The following is a 24584-nucleotide window of genomic DNA, read 5'->3' on the forward strand; positions in this document are numbered from 1 at the left end:
CACATAGTGGACAACTGATCTGAGTCTATGAATGTTTCCCATTACTCATGGCAAAGCCAGCACTCAGTCTGAAATGCCAAAGCCCTGCCCAATAGCACATGCCACACTGGGATGGGAGAGGGGCTATGGAAATGGAAATTTCTCAGAACATGAAGGGCAGGGTGGCATGTTTAGTAACTTGTCATGTTTTCCTTTGGGCCTTTGTTGTCCAGCATGTTAAGTGCCTTTTAGCTCTGAAATAGCCCAGAATAGGATTGTAGAGTAAATACATAAGTGAATGAGTCTAATAGGGTCTACGAAAAAAAAAAAGTTGAAATAGAGGCAAAAAAAAAGCTACACTTGGGCTGCTTATTGCCTATAAAAATAGACTAAACTATTTAATCATTTCTGGTATAATTATATTCAGAATCCACAGGATGTTCAATATCTATGGGGCATTCTGTATCTGTAGGAATGAAACATAAAACAGAATAAATGTATTTTCTAAGCACAATAGATAATATCTTTGAACTTAAATAGCAGGCCCACTGATGATTTTCTAAAACATTGAAATAAATATCACACAGTATTTATTCTACAGTCTTAATTTTGCTTTGATTTTCTGCCCAGTGGTCTAGATTCAGTAGCAATTAATACATCAAGTGCCAAGAGCAGAGCTGATTTGTGTCAGATGAACTGGCCCAGTTTCATTTTGTATTATTATCTATTTATTGAGCATCAGGAAGCACAAGGTCACATGTCAGTGGGAAAGGCACGTGTAAGCAGTTAAGTTTAACAAGGCATAATATGTGTTCCTTGACGATTGCAAGTGGAGTTGAGAAAAGAAACTATTGATGGAGAAAATCAAAGAAAAGTGGGATTGGAGCTATGAAGGATGAACAGGATTTCCAATGGAAGAAAAAGACATGAAAAAGTCACTCCAGGATATTAAATGATCTTAAGGAGAAGGAAGAGGGCATGAGGTCATCTGGCCTGACCTGTCAGTATGATCAGTTAACTCTCAAGTGTGACTGTGAGGAAATGGGGATAGATGATACTGTAAGAGATGAGCCTCGAAATATCTAGACGGGACCAAGCTGTCACAGGGTCTTGAGTGTCTTGCTACAGAGTTTAGACTTTATTCTAAAGCATTCTTGGAAATATATTCTCAACCCTTATCTACTTATCAATGTGAATGAGTTTCACAAATGTGTCAAATCATCCTACAGTGTCACTCCATCTGCTTCTCCCCAGCATTTTGTCTGCACACCTGAAGGCAGACTTCTAGATTGGGACCTTCCTGAATTCCTCATTAAACATGTTTTCAAAACTATGTCTAGAGTACTTTGAGAACTTTTCCAAAGGCTTCCCATTCCCCTTGCTATTTCCTTCAAAATCCCCAAACATCACTTCTCTGATCCACAGCCCAGCAGGTGATCAATTTTATTATCTTCACTGATAACGTTACTACAACAACTTATCTTTTATTCTCTCTCTCCCTTCCTCTCCTATTGCCTGTGAGTGTCTGAAAGCATCTTTGTGCATGTGAAATATGTATATTACTTATTTAAATCATGATTTAATTTACATATTTAGTATGAGCAGTCATATTAATCTTTCTGTCTACTTATTTCAAACCTTCTCTGGCCCTCTGTTCCTGACTTTGTATCTTTCTTGTACAATTTATCTAGCATCACATCAAACAGAAATTTTGAGGAAACAGCACTTCTGCATGTGTACCTATCAAGCCAAGCACACTCAGGATGAATGACTTCAGAGCGCTGGAGGATTCTGATGTGCCTTAAGACTCACCAATATTCCAGGAACTTCTAGAATAATTGTATTTCATTGCAGTGATTTTCTTTGAAAGTCAAATCATCCATTAGCAATGTGGACTCAACATTAAAGTTGATTTTCACATCTACCTAAGTGGGGGGGGGGGCAGTGGTTTCCTCAAGGTGGGGGTACAGCTTGAGTGGTTAAGTACTTCTGTGTCCCAGGTGGACTTTCACTTTCTTGTAAAATCTTCTAGATACACAAGTGCATGTTCCAATAGAAAGGACTCTTCATGTGTTTATTTGTCAGGAAACTCTTGAGCACTATAACATGCTTAGCTCCATGCTAAATGTTAGTTAAACAGAGATGCATAGCCGTGGCCTCCAGGAAACAGATGCGTAAGCAGTCTAGTGCAGCATGACCTTATAGGACTGGAATAGTGTTTGGGAAATGTCTTTAAAGCACAGAATATGGGTGCTCATTCAGCTTGAGATCAAGGAAGGCTTCCTTGACTTGGAAGACAGGAAAAAACAAAATGCATTGCCACAAACTATAAAGTCATTAAAGAGCCTCTTTGCATGGTTTGAAAATAAATACTGGGCAAGGGAAGGCTCACAAATCTACTTCTCCTGACAACAGAAGGACATTGGGGAAACACTAGGAGTGTGACACTAGCCACTGACTTCTGAATGGAGGATTTTGAGCGAGGGCATCACACTTGCTTTAGAATTGTCTCTAGAATGACTGTTCCCACAGTGGAGATAGTTATCACAGATGAACAGATATTGAGATGATGAGCCAATAAGACTCCCAGCTAACGCACTGGCCCTGATTTTTCACTTAAATAACCCTGAATTTTGAGAAACCACTCCCTGCCTATCTTTAAGATAGGAGAAACTATAGACAGAAATATTTTGCTATTTCCTGAGAGGATAGTGGTGGATCTGGGGCGAGGGAGGGAGGTGCTTCTTTTCCATTTCCAAATCCCCCAAGAGTGACTTCCCCATGGCCTCCTGCCCCCCTCTCCTTCTTCCCCAGTTGTTGGTGAGTGCAGAGAGAAATTGGACTTGTGCAGCTCAGCCCTTTCCTCAGTATTGCTCTAGGAATCAGGAGGCCTATGGGATATACCCATTCTGGGCCGGCCTCCTGCCCTAAGATGTGTATAGAAAGCCCTTTGAAGATGCTTCATGAACTGCCCTAATGCACCTGTGACCAGCTACATAAGCGAGTCTAATTGGGGGAATTCAATATTATGAATGTTGCCCCACAAATAAGCCGTGTTCTCTGGTAAAATCTTTATCAGTCTTCATACTGACATTTTGGTCTCTATTTGCTTGATTTATTCATCTGTTTTCAACTGATTCTCAGTGCAGCTGGGGAAAACAAGGGTGTCATTTTCAGGCTGTCCTCAAACCATGACAGTCATCATGAAAAATTAATATATGGATCCTCAAGAGATTAACTGTCTCAGAAACCCTATTCAGACCAAGGTTCTGAACCTACAAAACAGAGGATCTGATTCTTAACCACATGGACAGACAAACAGAAAGCCAGCCTGTAATGAGAGAGTAAGAGGAAGCCAATCCACAAAGCAGCAGAAAGGAAACAGAAGGAGGAGGGACAGTCAGTATCCAAGCTCCTGGAGTGATTGGATTCCAAGCCACCCAGCCACAATGTTTTCCCCTCAGGTTCTATGACCCACCTGGAAAGCTCACTCCTGCTAGACAAGTCCAATGTCACAAGCATACAACCAGAAAGGCTGCCCAGGACCCTTCACTCAGAAAGGCCTGACACTTGGGAATTCATGCCCTGTGGTCATCATCTTGAAGTTCTTAACAATTTCATCTTTAAATTTATGTTTTCTAAATAAGGTCCAATGGGACAATAGAACAAGTGGGAGTCGGGGGGATCCCACCTCCCACTAGCTCTCTGCCTCTCCAGGATGGCTTCTCAACTCTCCATTCCCTCGTACCCTAGAGCCTCAGGCCCCTCCTAGCCTCTTTCCACTTAGGGACAACTGCCACCATCTGTCCCTAGCAGGGTCCTGTACACAGACATGAGGAGGGCTGGAGTTGGACATGCAGGCTCTGGATATTTCCAGGTAGAACATGTCTGTATCATCCAGCCCCCAGCTGGTGGCACACAGGCGCAGTCCATGGTGATCCAGGGAACCAATAAGGGAGACTGCAGTCCCCGTGGACGGCCCATCTGCTGTGAATTGGAGCACTGAGGGGAGGACAGATGTCTGGCTTAATTTTTCTGCCCCGGTCAGGTCACAGCACCTTGGTCACGGCAGAGGGGAGTCTGGAGTCAGTGGGCCATGTGCGTGTGCCCCAGTGGGGGATGGGCTTGAAGTTCTGAGGGTCTACACTCACCCTTCAAGTATGCCCATGGCCAAGAGGGCAACATTAAAGAGTAGATAAAAAAATCATGATGGGCTGAAATAGAGGCCACAGAAAAAAGGTAATACGGTTTCATACATTGAAAGAGATTTTTTTCTACTTTTTCAACAAGGATCCCACACTTTCATTTTACCCTGAAATCTGCAAATCACATAGCCAGTTCTGTCAGGAGATTTCTCTAACCTGCAACCAATGGAGTCATACCTAACATATTACATGACTTTATTTTGGGTAACTCCTTATAAGCTGCTTTCGCATGAGATAATAAATACCATTTTGTGAATTGTTCGATTGGATTAGAAGCATTCATTCAAAACCTCTTCCCAAACTAAATACTGGGATCGCCAGCAACCTTGTTTTATTTGCCTTTAGTTCCTTTGGTGCCCAGAGAGATACTCCAGACACAGAATTCACACTTGGTGCATGTTTACGAAAGAAGTGTCAATATTATCTGTCATTAAGACAAGAATTTTTTCAAGCATCATCATATCTTATCCAGCCCTAAGGACAGACAAGAGAGAAGGCTTTGATTATCAGTGACTTATCAACAGCTGCCTGGGTCAAGCTCATTTTCAAATCCAGATTAATGCAGGACTGGGGAACCAGATAAACGCTCTTCCACAGACAACCGGACCTCCATGTCTGATCATGTAAATCTGATTTGCAACGGTTTGCAAGTGTTTTTTTTTTTTTCTCCTTCCATTTAGCCCCCAATGCCAACATATTTTGCAACAGATGTTGCATAGTGCAAAAGTTCTTTAGTCTGCTTATCAAAAACATAAGCAATTTTGGGGAGTTCCTGCCCTGGCTCAGTGGTAACAAACCCAACTAGTATCCATGAGGGTACAAGTTCCATCCCTGGCCTCACTCAGTGGGTTCAGGATCCAGTGTTGCTGTGAGCTGCAGTACAGGTTGCAGATGTGGCTTAGATCTGGTGTTGCTGTGGCTGTGATGTAGGCCAGCAACTGCCACTCTGATTTGACCCCTAGCCTGGGAAGTTCCAAATGCCATAGGTGCAGCCTTAAAAGAGAAAAAAAATTAGGAATTTTTTAAATTGTAGGTTGTACTAAAAAACCCCACCAAAACCAAAACAAACAAACAAAAACAGGAAGGGCAGAGACAATACAATGTTAGTCTCTAGTTGGAATATATAACAGAGAAAAAGAGAGAGAAAAAAAATGATGAACAGCCAGGGAGGAAAAGCAAAAGACAGAGGAAAGAGAAGGAAAAAGAAGATGGAGAGAGAAAGAGGAGAGTAAGGGAGGGGAGGAAAGAACGTAAAAGCAGTCATACTAAATGGGTTAAATCTGATTCAACTTTGACTTATTTGAGATTTACCTGTGAAACAGAACAATGCTACCAACCTCCCAGGATGAGGGTGGGAGTTAAATTAGATAACATACGTGAACACACACACAAGGTGTCTTACACATATTGGATGACTGTTGTTGAAGCAGAGAGAGTATTTTCCAACGTGAGAAAAACAAAACAAAACAACGCTCCTTACAAGGGCATCAGCCACCAGGAAAGCCCATCTGAGAGAATTTGCACACCGATTAGTATTGCTCACAAAACTGTTGCCTTGAGTTTTGCTTGTTAACAGAAGTGTTAGCAGTGTTTATTTCTACCAGATGTAGCCAATTCCATGAACAAATATTACCATGTCTAAGAAAGGTTTTAAACATTAAAGAAAAAAAAATTAATTCAAGCTCTCTGATTCTCCTTGTCCAATTCCCTCTGTCAATGATTCAGGTACAAATGGAAAACTCGATCATAAAGTGTATGCCTTGAAACAGAGACACATATTTGAGTACTTCAGACAGAAGGCTGATATTCAAGCCAACTGGTAAACTGCCTTCCCCTTGACCTTCATCATTGTTCTACCAATACTAGTGTCTTCACTTTCAGAGCATCTGATAGTTTAAAACACATCAATATATATTCATTTACTACTTCTTTGCAAAAACACTGCTGGATGGTGATATTAACCCAATTGTAATATGTAAAAATATAGAAGTGACACCACACCGGTCAGGTCTAAACCTCAACTCTACAACCCCTTTAGCCAGTTCTTCAACTCCACTGCAATGTCTCCCACACAACACTGATAAAATACAGGATACTCTGGATCTTCTTGATATCAACACGATTCACCACAAGAATTACTTTCAGAAAATTACTTTCCCTAATGCATAACTTTCAAGAGAAATTTTATTTTCAGAGTCCATAGACACCAGGAACATCATATCAACTCACATTTTTTTCACAGGTAGTACTTGTAAATTCCACAGAGGTGAAGCCAAAACCTGACCCAATAGCATGAGGAGGCTTGGCAAACACAAACTCACCGACCTAGTGCAATCAATACTATTTATAAGTAACACCATAACAATCAGAAAATGCATTAAAATCTATGCTCTACGTTGCTCCTCAAATATACAGAGTTAGCATGCAAGTACCTGCAGTGGCTTGATAATCTGTTAATATTTATGTTTTTTGTTTTGCTTTGGAAATATTATTGACCCTCTTTTTAAAAGCTGAGCACTAGTTTATTTGCTTCATGGAACTTTTTTATTTATTTATTGTCTTTTTTTGCCATTTCTTGTGCCGCTCCCATGGCATATGGAGGTTCCCAGGCTAGGGGTCGAATTACCGGCCTACACCAGAGCCACAGCAACAGGGGGTCCAAGCCACATCTGCGATCTACACCACAGCTCATGGCAATGCCGGATTCTTAACCCACTGAGCAAGGCCAGGGACTGAACCCACAACCTCATGGTTCCTAGTCGGATTCATTAACCACTGCACCACGACAGGAACTCCATGGAAGTTTTTTAAAACACACACAAATATTACATATACAAATCCCCATTGTAAGAGATGCAAACAATATTGAATAGCAATGAGTGAATATTCTTCTTCATACACACACACACACACACACACACACACACACATAATGATGGAATGGTCTGCATGGGTCCAGCCTTGATACATTTACATAAATATACAGATATTTATAAATAATAAATTAGCCAGGTGATGCTATTATGTGTATTGTCCTATATCTCGTTTTATTTTTCTTTCTCTTAAAAATATATCTTTCAGTGTGGGTGTGCATATGTGTGTACATATGTGTGCACATACACACACTTAGAATTTCAAATGACTATATTCTATTCCATGAAATGATACTCCAAGTAAATTAAGTAATTTCATTACCAACAGATATTTTGGCTGTTTCTGGTTTTTGGCAAATACAAATAATGCAGCAAAAATATCCCTATATGTGTATTTTTTCCCTCTCAAGAGCCCCTGTACTTAGAAAACATTTCAAGAGATAAAATCAATGAAATCAATAGAATCCCAATATTACCCTTTAGAATTACATTAAATATAGATTGATTTTGTCATATTGCCATAAAAAGTATCCCTGATTTATACTCTCAACCATGTATGAGGCGGTTAACCCCAACCTCACCAACATAGAATAAGATCAGTCTTATAAGATTCTCCTCCAATCTAATGCATGGATATGGTGACTTAGTCCCTGTACTCTATTTATCATCAACAGCATGTCATCTCCGCAGAAGAATATTGATAATCTGCTGTGTCTTCTTTGGCAAATTACTTAACCTGTCTGTGTCTCAGCTTTGTGACCTCTAAAATGGACATGATAATAATACCTAACCTAAGGGTTCATGTCCTGGGTTTTTTGTGCGTTTTGCCTTTTTTTCAATGTGATTGTGTCTCTTTCCTCTTTGGTGGATTTTCTCAGTTACTGTGTATTTAATGGCCTACAGTGTGCCAGGCATCATTCTAGCTGCGGGGGACAGAGAAGGAAGAAGTGACCAAGTGGTCACTCTCACAGAGCTTACATCCCCACAGGGTGACAGATGACACAGAAATAAACACATGAATGTAGAATGTTCTCCTAGGCTGTGTTAGTAAAGAAAAAATTAAGGAGTGTGTGAGGCTGAGAAGTACTAGGGGTCAATTTCAGACAGAGTGGTCAAAGAAAGTCCCTGATGATAGGGGAGCCTTGAGCAGAGGTCTGAAGGAAATGAGCACAGAAGCTGAGGAGAGAACCCGTGCAAAGCCCCCAAATGGAATGTGGTTGACATGTGCAAGGAATGGCGAGGAATAACATGTTGGTGCAGAGAGAGTGCAGGGGATGGAAAAGAGATGCAGATGAGGGGAGCCAGGGACTAGGTTCTGAATGTTTTCATCAGCCAGAAGGAGAGATGAGAATTTTATTTGAAAAGCATACAGAAGCTAGAGCAATGACCTCTCAATTGCTGAACTGCTCCTAACACAGAAAGGGGCTGAAGCTTAAAGCTTACCACTCCAAGCAGATATGTGGAGTGTGACCATGAGCAGAGCTCACAGGGAACAGAAACCCACCAATTCCCAAACACAAGCCAACAGGCAAAGCTGAAGAGAGGCATCAGATTGTGGATCCGGACCCCTCACTCATGCTCACACCTTTTTCCTTCAACCCAAACGATAGACTCAAAGCATTTTTCTTCTCTGATGCACAGTGCCCTTACCAGCTGATAGAGCAGGGACAGGAACCCTGGCCTTGCTCAGCCACCAGAATGACACAAAGGGTCTGACACAGGAGCACCAAGAGCCCAGGCAGGGCAGCAGCTCATGCCTCGCCCTTTCAGCAGCCAGCCTACCTCTACAGATGGTCCCGTTGCCCACGTAGCCTGGTTTGCAGGTGCAGCTGTGTCCCTGGACAGTGTTGGTACAGATGGCATTCTCATCGCAGTTGTGCTGCCCGCTGCCACATTCATCGTGCTCTGTTTGCAGGATAAGAAAGAAAGAGAGACACCTTTTCATAAGCTGGAATCACTGCACTGGTAAAGCTGGCTGGAACTCACCAGCTTAGAATGAAGTGACTACCAAGCATTGGGACCTTACTTCGTCTCTGGCAGTTTCTATGCCTGATATTCCTGACATCTTAACAAATTTAAAAGATGGATGACACCATCCTCACTTTGCAGGTAAAGAAGCTGAGTGTTAGAGAAGTCAAGGGACATATGCATTTGACAATGATTTGTAAGTACTGCTCTAAGGTCACTGCTTCTTCCATGTCTGAAAAGGTTTCTTCAAAGGCTCCATGGGAGGGGGACAATTTTGCATCCCCTCTTTCTGGAATCATTTTACAATGTCTGCAGAGTTTATGGTTCACATTCTTTGAGAAAAAAAGATGCTACTGGAATCTAGTGGATAGAGGGCAGGAATGCTGCTAAGTGTTTCACAAAGCACAAGACAACTCACAACAAAAATTAACCAGCCTGACATGTCAACAGTGCCAAGATCAGGAAACCTTCCTCTAAGGTTAAAAAAAGAAAAGAAACCCACAAGAGAAATTCCATGGCTTCTTTAAATACAAGTTGGTTGGAAACCTCAGGAGCTTCAAGGATAAAATCTGAAACTGGCTCCCATACATGGAGGCCAAGAAGAGACCAAAGAAAGAAGCAGACCACTCCAGATTGGTAGGGATAAGTTTAATAAGCAAAGCAACTTACATAGGAGGTTTGTCTTGGGCTAAGACAATTAGACAATTAGACAAGACTATTAGATCTCTGCACCCACCCACCAGAATCTTGAAAATTTATATGGAAGCCTTAATGGGGTTCAGTCATGTATAAAGCCGTCAACAATACCTTTCTCTCTCAAGGCTGCATCACTGAAACTACTCTGGCTATGAGAACAGTGGGCAGAGTGTCCATTACAAAGAGAGGGATTGGGTATGGAGGCTCTGATTGCCTGGGTCCAGCTTGAGAGTCAACCACCTGTTATATCCTCTCAATGTCCTTCTCCAACAGAACAAAGAGGGTGAAACGGAGGAGGAAGTCAGCTAATATAGCCTGGCAGAAGGGCATTTACCCACAGGTATTTTCAAAGGAGCAACAGAGATCACGGGCAATACTGAAGAGCACAGGGTTGGGTTCTGTGTAGGAAAGGGATTTATATTCAGGACTCTGTTTAAGAACATGCACCAGTTTCACTCTAAGTTTTCATACAGCCTATTTTCACAGAGTTCAGAGTTTAACCACTGGGCTGATGCCTGACGTGCAATGACATGGTTACTATAGTCAAATAGCATTGTTAATCCACAAGGCACAAGACGATCTAACACCTCAAAGTGAATGAAAGATTCCAAGTTAGAAATCAAGATTTCACAGATAACTGGACTCTGCCCTCATCATCAGGAGGTTTTAATACTCTTCTAAATGACTACTTTGTAAATAAATGAGAAAGTGTATGCCTTTTATCTCCTTTAACATCAACAAGGATAACTTCTTAAAAATTTTAAGAGGAAAAATCAAGTAGGATTGTCATAAAATGTTATAAAACAAGAGTCGAAATCCTAAGTAGAAACTTCAAAGAGGCGCAGCAGAAACGAATCCAACTAGGAACCATGTGGTTGTGGGTTCGATCCCTGGCATCACTCAGTGGGTTAAGGATCTGCTGTTGCCATGAGCTGTGGTGTAGGTCACAGACGCGGCTTGGATCCTGAGTTGCTGTGGCTGTGGTGTAGGCTGGCAGTTGTAGCTCTGATTAGACCCCTAGCCTGGGAACCTCCATGTGTCGAGGGTTCGGCCCTAAAAAGACACACACACACACACACACACACACGCACACACACAAAGAAACCTCAAAGAAATTAACACTAATTGAACAAAACTGAAAACTGAATATAGTTTAAGTGAACTGTGAGATCAAGGCACCAATCTTTTGAAAACTCATCTCTCTGCATTAATTTTTATTTTATGATTCCTAACAGGGACCAGTAATATGAAAGGTTAAATTCTATATATTTGGAGTTCTCATCGTGGCGCAGCAGAAATGAATCCAACTAGGAACCATGTGGCTGTGCGTCTGATCCCTGGCTGAGCTATGGTATAGGTCACAGACATGGCTCGGATCTGGCATTGCTGTGCCTGCAGTGTAGGCAGGCGGCTACAGCTCCTATTAGACCCCTAGCCTGGGAACCCCCATAGGCCATGGGTGTGGCCCTAAAAAGACAAAAAATAAAAATAAATAAAGAAATAAATTCTACACAATAGAGCTGTTTCAGTTACCCATATATGATTAATGTCAAGTACATACGTGCATATGACTCTTGATTTAACACCTTGAGTTTTCTGGAAGAAATTTTTTTTTGGGGTCTCAAGACCAACCTAAACTGTCAGTGAGAAATGTGCACAGGTTAACAAGCTGTGTGAAGGAAAGAGAAGATTTATGAAGATGCGCTTCAAGTCTGTGCTCAAGTCATTTCCAGCACACTCCAGAAATGGTATAACCCTCTGGGTGTCTGATCAAGTTTACAGACCTAGCCAGCACCTAATACAGACAGGTAGAATACCAGATGATGTGAGAGACACACAGAAAGTCTAAGAATATAGGCTTAGATGCCAAGAGTTTTCCATCTCTTTGTTTGAATCCATTTAATAAATATTATTAGAGTCTTTCATGAGAATTCAAATGAGTAGATATGGGCCCTGCTCACATGAACATGTTAATAGAGGCTAGAGGCCACCAGACAGCGATAAGTAACTAAACAGAACACAAGGGAGAAGTGATAAGAGTTATAAGTAGGTGACCATATGTTTTATCATATCAACAGAACATATTTTAGAGGGAAAGGGGGCTTTGCTTAATAATTACACTGGAATAACAGGCATAACTCAGAATGACCTAAGCAAACCAGCATGTGTGCTCATGTGTGATAAGAGAAATAAAAGTAAACCAAAATAAAAGCTCATTGGAGGGAAGAAATTCCTTCTAACAGGGAGAAAAGTCTTCTTGAAAGATCTAATATTGAACTCATCTTTTACAAATAGTCATGATTTTCTTGGCCAGAATTGCCCAGGAAGGGCATGCCAGGCAAAAGAAGATTGTGGAGAAAGGAATGGCTTTGGGCAACATTTCAAAAGATGGGTCCATCCGTGTCTCCCCCACCCCAGTTTTATTAAGGTACAATTAACAAAATTGAAAGATATTTGAAGTGTACAATTTGAATGATTTGATGCACTTTATATTGCGAGTTCTCCCACTAGGTTAATTAACACATCTATCCTACCTTGTATTATCTTCCAATATTCTTGATACAAACCCTCTTTGCTGATAAGGCAGCCACATCAGTGTCTTGCACAGTGATGAGTTGATTCTTATGTCTATTTTGTCATGACATTTTCCTAACTCAAAATATTCTCTCCCAATGTAGTGGGAATATATGTGCCCCTGCCTGGATTCAAATACCATTTCATATGAACACTCCCCATGCAAGCTTACACAATTGTTCTCTATACCATGTGAATTTAACCCTTCTTGGTACTTTTATTAAATTTAATATCTTGATCTCTTTGGAGGCAATCATATCCCAATACATGGTGATGAGGTTTGTGAGTTTTATCATGAATGCCTTATTATTTAACTGATTAAGTTTTAAGAGAGGAATTATAGCAAATTCTCTACAACCCTGACTTTACCTTTCTCTATTTAGTGGTATTGAGCCTAGAGAGCCAAACATTGAGTGAAATGCTGCAAATACATTATAGCATTTAATTCTCCCAACAATCCCATGAAGTACATTTGTTCATTTTACAGTGAAGAGACTGAGACAAAAAGCTCTTTGTTCAATAACCTAACATCACAAAACTAGTAAGTGAAGGAGTTTGGACTTTTGACTCTAGACACTGGGGGTGATCACATCCCTAAGCAGCTGGAAATAATCTGGATGTGGTTGAAGCTAAACTGAGACATAGAAAAGTGATCACAGAGGGACCAAGGTTCCAAATCCTTCATATCTCATTATCTTTAGTCATGCACAGGTGTGAAAGTAAGCAGTACCTTCAAAACTATGTTCAAGAGGGCGTTTCCGTTGTGGTGCAGTGGAAAGGAATCCAACTAGTATCCATGAGAATGAGAGTTCAATCCCTGGCCTCGCTCAGTGGGTTGAGGATCCAGCATTGCCGTGAGGTGTAGGTTAAAAACGCGGATCTAATCCCAGGTTGCTGTGGCTGTGGCTGTGGCTGGCAGCTATAGCCTGGGAACTTGCATATGCTGTGGCTGCAGCCCTAAAAAAGAGGAAAAAAAAAAGAAAGAAAAAAGAAACAAAACAAAGTATGTTCAACGTGTTCAAGAGAGCTGGCCAAAGAAAAAACAGTCTCCTCCTAAAAATCTGAAATCCCCTTCCAGCTGTTGGAGATGCTAGAGAAAGTGTGAAACAAACGTCTATGAGAGGTGGCAGGGCACAGAAGTGAAGAGATGCCAGAACCACACAGACAGGGCTAGATGATCCTGGATGTGTCCCTCATCAGCTACATGCTCTCAAGTAAATGACTCAGAGGAGCTGTGTCTTAGTCTCCTACTGTAGAAAATGTGGATAATAATTCAACCTATCTCCTGAGGTCATTGTGAGGATTCAGCTAATATAGGTGCAATACTTATTACAGCATCTTGCAGCTAGTAAATGTAAGCAATTTGATTATCATTGTTGCTAGTCCTACTAATAATAGTCTTACTTCTACTATTACCACTACGACTGAGATTACTTGTGAGCAGACTTAACTGTTGAATGGTGGTTAAAACTGCTCGAATTTGAATACCTCTGAAGATCAGAAGAAATATTTGCTTAGACTCAATTATGGTCCCACAGAAACAAGACTATATAGATTGGGAAGGTGAAGGATTTATGTTCTGGATTGTTGATACACAGCCCAAGTTTGATTACAGTAAATGAGGAGTACCAAATCTCTCAGGATAAAGAAGAGCCATTGTGGCAGCAAGCTGCATCTCCACTGATGATAATTATTGCTATTTTGGCTAATATTTGTTGAGTACTCATTCAGCACTGTCACTCTCCATGGTTCCCTTCTCCTTCCTTTTCTTTCCTTGTCTGCAAGATAGCTTAGAAGGACTCCAATCCACCTCTGCAACAGTGTAATCAATAGCCATTCTCAATTAACACACTCTTTAACTCAGTGAACTAATCAGGTTCCAACAAGCTACTGTTATAGTCACTTCAGCTACAGCTACAAACGTCCCAGGTTTGGGGTCTGGCTGGCTACAGCTTTCCTCTGTTCAGGGTTATCCAGTCTGCATTTTGCAAAGTTGTTACAATGGCCTCACTGGGACATGCCAAGCAGATCTTATTAGTCATATTTCATAGATGCAATCAGAGTTTGGAGCATGTTAAGAGGTTTTCCTCTAAGTACATGGATAGTAGGTTGTACACCTGGAACTTAAACCCCTATCTCCTTATTCCTCCTCCTGCATTCTTTCCAACCCTCCACTTTATTATATGATTCAAAGGAATCTCTACAATGTTGGCCACAGTGTAGGTAATTTCTTTTACCTTTAAAAAATAATGACAGAAGTATAGGAAGGTGCAAAAGTAGTACAAAGTGTCCCTTATGTCCTTCACTCAGTTTCCCTCCATAATGTCATTTTATACAGCTGTGATGTCATATAAAAACCAAAAAACTGTCATTTGTGGATCATTGTTAAGTGTTCTACAGACCTAATTCAGTTCACAACCTGTGTTCAAACTGCATTTATGTTTTGTTTATATCTGCATGGGAATAGTTCTAAGCAACATTACCTTATGTATAAATTTAGGTAACTACCACCAGAGTTTATGCTATGTTTTTGTGTTTATACCTGCTTTACACTCCCCTCTCATCACCTCTAACCCCAGTCCTCCATAGTTTTACCATTTAGAAAATGTTCTATAAGTGGAATTACACAATAAGAAAACTTTTGAGTTTGACTTTTTCTTTCTCTCTCTTTTTTTTTTTGTCTTTTTAGGGCTGCACTCATAGCATATGAAGGTTCCCAGCTTAGGGGTCACATCGGCGCTGCAGCTGCTGGCCTACACCACAGCCAGAGCAACACCATATCCTTAACCCAATGAGCAAGGCCAGGGATCACACCCATGTCCTCAAGGATACTAATTGGGTTTGTTAACTACTGAGCCATAATGGGAACTCCCACGTTTGACCTTTTTCAATCTGGTCAGTGCCCTTGAGTTGCATCCAGACCATTGCTTGCTTCAATAGGTCATCACTTTTTATTGCTGCATAGTGTTCCACTGTAAAGATTATCATAGTTTGTTCAGCCATTTACACACTGAAGGGCACTTAGATTATTTCCTGTATTTCACTACTCTGAAAAAAGCTGCTATAAACATCTGTGCACAAATTTTTGTGTGAACATATATTTTCATTATTCTGGGATAAATATTCAAGAGTATGATTATGAGGACATCTGATAAGTACATGTTTTATTTTATAAGAAACTGCCAAATGACATTCCAGAATGGTTGTACCATTTTACATTAACGCTAGCAATGCATGAGTGATCAAGTTTCTCTACATCATTGCCCACATTTGGTATTGCCTTTTTTTTTTTTTGGTCTTTTTGCCATTTCTTGGGCCGCACCCACGGCATATGGAGGTTCCCAGGCTAGGGGTCTAATCGGAGCTGTAGCTGCCAGCCTAAGCCAGAGCCACAGCAACACGGGATCCAAGCTGCATCTGCAACCTACACCACAACTCAGGGCAACGCTGGATCATTAAGCCACTGAGCAAGGGCAGGGATGGAACCCGAAACCTCATGGTTCCTAGTCAGATTCGTTAACCCCTGCACCACGATGGGAATTCCTGGTATTGTCTTTTTTCAAATTTTGGACATTCATGTGTCCATGTTATGATAATTCACTGAGCTCTTAATTTGCATTTTTTCTAATAGCTAATGGCATTGAACATCTTTCCACATGCTCATGTGCCATTTACATCACTTCTTTAGTAAAATGTCTTTTTCTCATTTTACAACTGGATTTTTTTTTAATGTTGAGTTTTGAGAATTTTTCATACATTTTAGATACAAAGTCTTTGTTGGATACATGCTTTGCAAATGTTTTCTCACTGTCTTAGCTTATTTTTTTCATGCTCTTAGCAGTCTTCCACAATGCAAAATGTTTTATTTTTGATGAAATTCAATTTACCTATTTTTAACTTTCTGGATAGTACTTTAATGTCATATGTAAGAACTCTTTGTCTAACCATATGCAAAGATGTTCTCTTTTTTTTCTAACGGTGTAGTTTCACATTTTAGATTTTTATTTTGTGACTCAGTTTGAGTTAACTTGTGTAAATGGTATGAAGTTTAGGTTGTGGATAATTTTTTTTGCCTATACATGTTATTTGTTGAAAAGCCTACATTTCCTCCATTGAATTGCTTTTGTACTTTTGTTGAAAAGCCAATTGATTGTATTAATGTTCTGTTTCTGGGTTCTTTGCTCTGTTCCACTGATCTATGTGTCTATGCCTCTGCCAATATCACACTGCCTTGATTACTCTAAGTATATAGAATGCCTTCATATCAGATAGAGTGATTCCCCCTCATTTTATTCTTTTTCAATATTCCTTTAGTTATTTAGTTATTCTTCCTTTCTAAATTTTAGATTAAGCTTATCTATTTCTACAAAAACATCTTTTTGGAATTTTAATATGAATTGTGTTAAAATTATAGCTTATGGAGAATTGGCATCCATATTAAATCTTCCAATCCATGAACATAGTATGTTTCCCTATTTACTTATTCTCTGATTTCTTCCATTGGTGTTTTGTCATTTCCAGCATACAGATCCTGTACACGTTTTATTAGATTTACAACTAGGGATTTCACTTTATTTTAGAGTGATTGTATATGACATTATGGTTCTAATTTTGATTTCTATGTGTCAGTTCCAAGTATATAGGAATGCAATCCATTTTTGTGTGTTGATCTTGTGGACTCTGAACTCACTTATTAGTTATACATGTTTTTATAGATTCCTCAGGATTTGCTACATAGACAATCATGTCATTTGTAAATAGGAATAGTTTTATTTCTTCATTTCTCATCTGCTTGCTTTTATTTCCTTCCTTATTCTGCCAGCTAAGACTTCCAGCACTATGCTATATAAGAATGACAGAAAACCATCAATGGTCTGTCACCAATATCTGGGAGCAAGCACTCAGTCTTTCACCATTAAGTGTACTGTTAGCTCCACCTCATACAGCCTTGTCAATGATGGGTGGAGGTGGAGGTCTGGCTGGTTTCCACTGGCAATGAACTTGGGAGAGCTGGAGCCCCAGTCAGCCTTGCTTTTCATTGCTTTGCTCAGCCTGTGTGCCACTGGGTGGGAGTGGAGCCCCAGCTCCAAGTTGGGCTTCTTATACACTCACATAGAGAGGGAATCAGAACATTGCTGCTGGGTTTCTACCAAGCAGGGTTTCTACTAGCATAGGGCTAAAGTAGGGTGGGTCGTTTTTTTAAAAAATTAGTTCTGTAAGACCCCCATTTTTAGTTCTTTCCCTAGAAGCAGTGGAAATGGCTTTCCTTGGAGCTTTTATTCCTCCTTGCCTGTGTATGGATTCAGGTTGCAGGCTTCTTTAGCTCTCCATCCAGTAAACACCAGAGACAAAAAGAAAGTGGAGAACTCACACTTTGTTCCTCAGCTCCCAGAGTTATGAGGTAGTCCACCTTCATCTTTCCACCTTTCAGAGTCTTACTGGGTATTTTGCTGTGTTAGGTTTTTTAGTTGTAAAAGGAAGGACCTGGGAGGAATGGAGCTAGTCCACCTTGGCCAGAACCAAAAGTCTTACGTATGTTTAATGTTTAAGAAAGTATTCATGTTCCTTCTCTGGTTTTCCAGTCAGAGAAATCCCCAATAACTGGGATTTTTCATAAACACATTTGTTTGTTTAGCACATTTATTGAGCACATACAATGATGTAGATACTACTTTAAAGGTGTCATGGCACTGACATGAATTAAATTTTAGCATCCCTATTTTCTGAATGAATAAATAGGAACAGAGGTTTAACCTTGCAGTCCAGGGGTTTAGGGTGGTAGATTCAAACCAAAGAAGTTACTGTCAAGCCATGACAGAAGAGTTAGAGGTAGTTATTAGTTATTCTTGAAATGTCTTTCTCCCTCAATCTCTCATTATCAAACCATCAAGTCTTAGTGATTTTTCTTTCTACATATCTTGCAAATTGATTTATCTCTGTTTCCATTTCCACCACCTTCATCCAAACTACCACTCTCATCCAAGCCACCATCATCTTATCCACATCTAGCTGCTATCACTTGAGTTCCTGCTATAGCTTCTCAGTGGAATCCTCATATTCACTATTGCCACATTTGATTTATTCTGTTCTTTTTTTTTCCTTTTACCACCACACTCATGGCATACAGAAGTTCCTGGGCTAGGGATTGAACTGGAGCTGCAGCTGCCAGCCTACACCACAGCCACAGCAATGCTGAGTCTTTAACCCACTGAACAAAGCCAGGAATTGAACCCATATCCTCAAGGACACTATGTCAGGTTCTTAATGCACTGAGCCACAATGGGAACCTACGATTTATTCTTAATTCTGCACTTAGAGCAATCTTTCAAGAATTCAAATGTAATCATCTTGCTGTCTTCTCAAAAACTCTTCAGCTATGCTCCACTGGCCTTAAAATGTAGACATTTTTAATATGACCTCCTAGGCCCATCCTGGTGTTGTCTTCACCTAACTCTCTGCTTGGCTCCAACACACTGTCTTTATCTCTTGCTTCAAAAGGGCTCTGCTCCCTTGGGTCACAGGCACTTTCACATTTCTTCCCTCTTAGCCCCACTGACACTTGCATATCCTTGGCATTCAACTTAATCTTCACCCACTCAGAGAAAGAATCACTGATTTACTTGAGTGGGAAGTTTTGTCTGTAATAGATTCATATAACCCCCAGCACCTCTCCTTCAAGGGGCTCATCAGTTATAATTTTACGCTTATTAGTATTTTAAGTGTTTTATTAATATCAGTCTTTACTAGAACACAAATAAGGACAGAAAAAAAAGTATCTTCTCTTTATCTCCAGCCCCTAGCAGAGCTTCTGAAACCTAGTAAGTGCCTAATAAAAATACTCATTTATGGAAGGAAGGAAGGGAGGGAGAACACCGAGAAAAAGAGAATGTTATTGTCTTTGGTATCAAAAATTGCAGAGAGATCAAGGAGAATTGAGACAAGGAAAGTTAACTGAATTGGGTGACTGGGGAAAATTTCAATGAAAAGAGCTTGTAAATTAATTACAATCAGGTAATGATATGTTGATATGTTTATTTATCACAGTGACTGTGGAAAAAGGAGAAAGGGATGCAGAAGCTCTCTCAGCCAGGCTATTTCTTTCACAGAGAATTGCTAAGGACAGAACCCCTGGATGCTGAGAAAATATCTGCAAATCATGCATCTGATAAATGACATGAATCCAGAATATATAAAGACTCTTTAACAACTCAGAAATAAAAATAACCCAATCAGAAAATGGGAACAGTACTTAGATAGACATGTTGCTAAAGCATATGCATAAATGGCCAATAAACACATGAAAAGATGTTCAACATCTTTAGTAATGGGGGAAACCCAAAGCAAAATCACAGTGAGATACCACTTTAACCACTAGAATGGCTAAAATCAAAAGGAAAATACAAAGTATTCACAAGAATGTGGAGAAAGTGGATTTCTTGTGCACTGTTAATAGGAAGGTAAAACATTTTGAGATTACAGGGGCACTTTCGCAAACTATGAAACACAGGTTATCACATATGCCAGTTACACTGCTCCTAGGTATACACCAAAGAGAAATGAAAACATGTCCACACAAAGACTTGCACAGAAATGTTCATCATTCATAACAGCCACAGGTGGAAACAACTCATATAGTCATCAACAGATGACTTCATACAGAAAATGTGGTAGATCTCAGGTACTGAGATCTTTGCCAAGAGCAGGTAGCCCAGTATAGGGATCCGTGATTTTAAGGTGCACCATAATCCATTCTTCTTCATTCAGGGGACACCACTGAAGAACCTCCAGGCGTCTATCATCCCCCCTCCTGGGACTAAGTCACTGTAGCTTAAACCACTTTTACCTTCCCAAATACCAAGTCCTATAATCCTAGCTCCCTTTGGGCAATTCAGGCTCTGATTTGCTTCTCTTTTTTTGAATGAGGTGATATAGCTTTATAACATTATATATATTTCATGTGTACACCATTATATTTCTGTTTCTGTATATACTACGGTGTATGCACCACAAAAACTTTAGCTTCCAGGAGTCCCTGCAAAGGCCCAGTGGGTTAAGAATCTGATTGTAGCAACTCAGGTTGCTAGACAGGCACAGGTTTGATCCCAGGCCTGGCACATAAGGTAAAGGATCCGGCGTTGCCACAGATATAGTGCGTGCCCGGAGACTTTCATGTGCCATGGGTGTGGCCAGAAAAAAATATTTTAAAAAACATTTAGCTTCCATCCATCACCATACAGTTTGCCCCCTTTTTGCATTTTGCACCCCCCAACCGTCCCTTTGCTAACTACTAGTCTGTTCTCTGCAGCTATATGCTTTTGTTTAGATTTCACTCCATGTGAGTGGCATCATATGGTATTTCTCTTCCTTTATCTGATTTTACTTAGCATAACACCCTCAAGATCCATCCATGTTGTCGTAAATGGCAAGATTACATCTTTTTAATGGCTGAGTAGTATTTCATTGTGTGTATATATATGTATATACATAACACCACATTTTTATCTACTCAACTGTCAATGGACACTTAGGTTTTTTCCTTAAGTGTACTAATTCTTCCTCTTGGCAAAGAGGCTTTGGGTCTCTAGGACCACAAGCCATTCTCAACTCACAGCCCTGAGTAGGGTTATGGGCCAAACACATGTGACAAAAGGGTTGCAAACTGAGGACGAGAAGTAAAAGGAAATGAGCCATTCCCCACTCTTTTGTGTGTATGTGTGAGATCTGCATAAAATAATCTTTTCATTTTTGTGTAATATATATTATTTCTAATTCCTCCACAGCAAGGAGAAACAAAACACAATTATGTGCTTTTCTACTTAGATATATAGTACTATATATTAAATACAGGTTATATATCATATATATTAATTATATATGATATTTGCACATACATAAAATCTATAAAAATGTATATTCAACTATTAACAATGATTTATACTGAGAAATTGAGACAGAGGATAAACATGAATGACTTATACTATTTATTTTATTCACTTTGTACTTTTGACTTTTTTTTACAACAAACATGTATCTTTTATTAGTGAATAACAGAGTTTTGTTTTTTTTTTTTTTAGAGGAAAGAAAATGGTTTTTAGGTATAATCAAGTTTGTGTGGAAAGAGTTCCTGCCATGGCTCAGTGGTTAACGAATCTGACTAGGAACCATGAGGTGGCGGTTTTAATCCCTGGCTTCATTCGGTGGGTTAAGGATCCAGCATTGCTGTGAGTTGTGGTGTAGGTTGTATACGTGGCTTGGATCCCGCGTTGCTGTGGCTGTGGTGTAGGCTGGTGGCTACAGCTCTGATTCGACCCTTATCCTGGGTACCTCCATATGCTGCAGGTGTGGTCTTGTTAAAAAACAAAACAAAACAAAAAAAAAAGACAAAAAAAAGTCCGTGTGGAAAAGAAAAAGATTTGAAGGCTGATAAATCTGGATGCAAATCTCAGCACTGGATACAAATTCCAGACAGATTTGACAAATTCTCTGCACCCCAGTTTCTGTGTGAGTAAAATGCAGACAATGATATCGTGACTAAGAGTAGAAAGCCTGGTTTAGTCTCTGTTTCCTCATATCCACACAGATTATACTACAGAAGAATCTTTGAGAAACATTTACATAGTGAATATTCATGAGGAGAAGATTTGTAAAACATGTGGTATCATTTTGGGCACAGAAGGTGCCCCCAAAATGGCAGAGGCTATCATCACCCACTGATACCATCACAGTGTGGTGTTGGCCACCTATGTTTTCCCATGAACCCTTTCTCAGTAATTCTGAAGACATGTTAACTAGGAGCTTTGTTACTCTCCTTTATGTCCCCAAGGCTCTGAGTCCAAAACCAGATTTGTCGCTTGTTTGCTAAGCCTCAGTGTTGTCACCAGAAATTGGAGGCAAAAAGATCCATCACAGAGCTGCTGGGAAGAGTAACTGAGGGAGCATGACAAAGTCTCTAACAACATACCAGTCAAGTGATACAGAGTCATGAAATGTTAGTTTTGTTCTACAGGGAAAATTTAGCAAGGCATCATTAAACTACAAAATTAATGAAGAGCTGAACTGTAGTCAGATGTTTCTGGTTTTCATTTAAAACACCTAGTACAACAGAAATACCCCAAATGAGAATAAAAGACAGATACGAAACTGTTGTCTGACTTTGGTTTTATGCACTGGTCACATAAGCAACCCCCAAATGACCTTTTTTACTTCTCTATGATGAAGAAGCTGGCTTGCTATTCTTTTGGTTTCACAACTACCCAGAAAAACCCTGAAAAAAAATGTCTAAATATGAAACATGACGAGAAGAATAACACCATGTTGATGTTTTCCTTTATTACAGATGTTTGCCGTCTCCTTCAAGGATTCTTAGCATGAGCATGTTCATCTTTCTCTTTCTGAAGCAACACAATGGTGCAGAGAAACAAAAAGAATCTGGAAGAAAAATTAACCAAGGGAAAAAGTCTCTCTTCCTCTTCTTGTATAAGTGACTATGACTCTTGGGCTGGGTGCTCTAGGGCTCAGTTGACTCATGAGGTCCTCCAAAGAAAGAAGAGGGTAGAACCAAAAGGGAACACAGGCCTTGAAAATGTGCCAGTCCTATAACCTTGCCTTCCAATGCACCCTTTCCTTCCTATAGAGTTCCTCCTCCATACCCAATTGTGGTGGGTTGAATAGAGTTTCCCCCCAAAAAAATTCATTTCACTTGGAACCTCAGAATGTTATTTGGAATAGAGTCTCTGCATATGTACTTAGTTAAGATGAGGCCCTAATAGATTAAGGTAGACCATAACTCTAATGACCACTGCCCTTACCAGAGAAGACAACCCTCACACAGTGAAGAAGGCCAAGTGGAGACAGAGGCAGAGGCTGGACTCATGCAGCCACTAGTCAAGGAGGAGCGGGAACCCCAGAAGACAGAGGAGGCAAGGAAGGGCTCACCCCCTCAAGGCTGTGGAGAGAGTGTAGCCCTGCTGGTTCCTTGATTCTGGATTCTGACCTCCAAAATGGTGAGGAAAAAAAAATCTCTGTTGTTCTAAGCCACCCAGCATGTGGCGATTTGTCATGGCAACACTAGAAAACTAATACACCAACATGATATACAACTGTTCACTCAACAAGATGCTGAGAGGATGGTGAGGGACCAAGTCCTGACAGCCCTTGTGTTTCCTAGAAGAGACTCTGACAGATCGAAAGGAAGGGCACTGGGAATACAAGTCCACAGTTAAACTATGTGACAGTGTTTGCAGGGTTAGGGGAGAGCATGTGTTTGAGAGTCACATATAATGCATTTGAATCCCAGTCTCTACAGGAAGCAACTCTAAAACATCAGTAGCACACTTCACCCTTCTGAGACTCAACTTCCCCATCTTTAAAAAGAGACAATATAGGGATTCACTGGTGACTCAGCGGCTTAAGGATCTAGCATAATCCCTGATGCAACTTAGGTCTCAGCTGTAGCACAAGTTCTATCCCTGGCCCTGGCATTTCTGCATGCAGCAGGCACGGCCAAAAACAAAACATAAAAACAATGAGAGACAATACTACCTCTTCGCTATGGAGTTATGAGTATTAAGAAAGAGGCAGTTAGAAAGCTATGCACTGTTCCTAACACATAGCAGATGTTAGATAACTGTTGGCTTTTCTTTCTTTCTTTTTCTTTTTCTTTTTTTTTTCCTTTTTCTTAACTCAGCTAGGTCAGGACTCTGAAAATTAGAATACTTAAAATAAATGCCAGGCCAACTACCAAAGAAAATGTCACCCTAAAAATATTACAGTAGTTATTTATTAAGCTTGAAAGAGGCATGGAATCTGTTTCTGCTGCCTAAGCTCCATAATGAATATTCCTAGGAATCTGTATTAACAAGAAAATCCCTGTTGTGTAAGAAGATACTAGGTCTTCTCAGCCTCACAGGCTGGGTATCACACTCTAGTAGGTAAGAACACCAACAAATATGCCAAGAAATATGGGATACAATTTTGGGCAGTGATAATATAAGGAAAAATAAAGCAGAGTGAAGGGACGAAGAGTGCTGAGGCTACTTAGGTAGATAGAAAGGCCTGGTAAGGTTTTTCTGACAACATTTAATCAAAGACCTGGATGAAATGAAGGTGTAAACCATACAGTTATCCTGGGGAACAGCATTCAAGGCAGAGAGAAATCCAAGAAAAAAGCTTGAATTGGGAAAATGAAGAGCCAGAAGACCTAAGTGGTAGGAGTAGAGGGAGGAAAAGAGATGATGGTAGGAAATCAGGTCTTCCAGGTGGCCCTGGGTCAAGTCAGGTAGGTCCCTGT

The 24584-nt window shown here is 40.3% G+C and overlaps 1 protein-coding gene across 2 annotated transcripts in view; it reads right to left on the bottom strand.

The window, feature by feature from the left end:
• NELL1 (neural EGFL like 1) overlaps positions 1-24584 on the bottom strand; it is a 936230-nt gene that overhangs the window by 370061 nt on the left and 541585 nt on the right. For both annotated transcript variants that reach the window (XM_047776133.1, XM_047776134.1), the window contains exon 14: positions 8840-8962. In XM_047776133.1, coding sequence (XP_047632089.1) covers positions 8840-8962 — 123 coding nt within the window. The remainder of the gene's footprint in view (positions 1-8839; positions 8963-24584) is intronic.

Source organism: Phacochoerus africanus, chromosome 4 (assembly GCF_016906955.1).
Source record: "Phacochoerus africanus isolate WHEZ1 chromosome 4, ROS_Pafr_v1, whole genome shotgun sequence".
Taxonomy (NCBI): domain Eukaryota; kingdom Metazoa; phylum Chordata; class Mammalia; order Artiodactyla; family Suidae; genus Phacochoerus; species Phacochoerus africanus.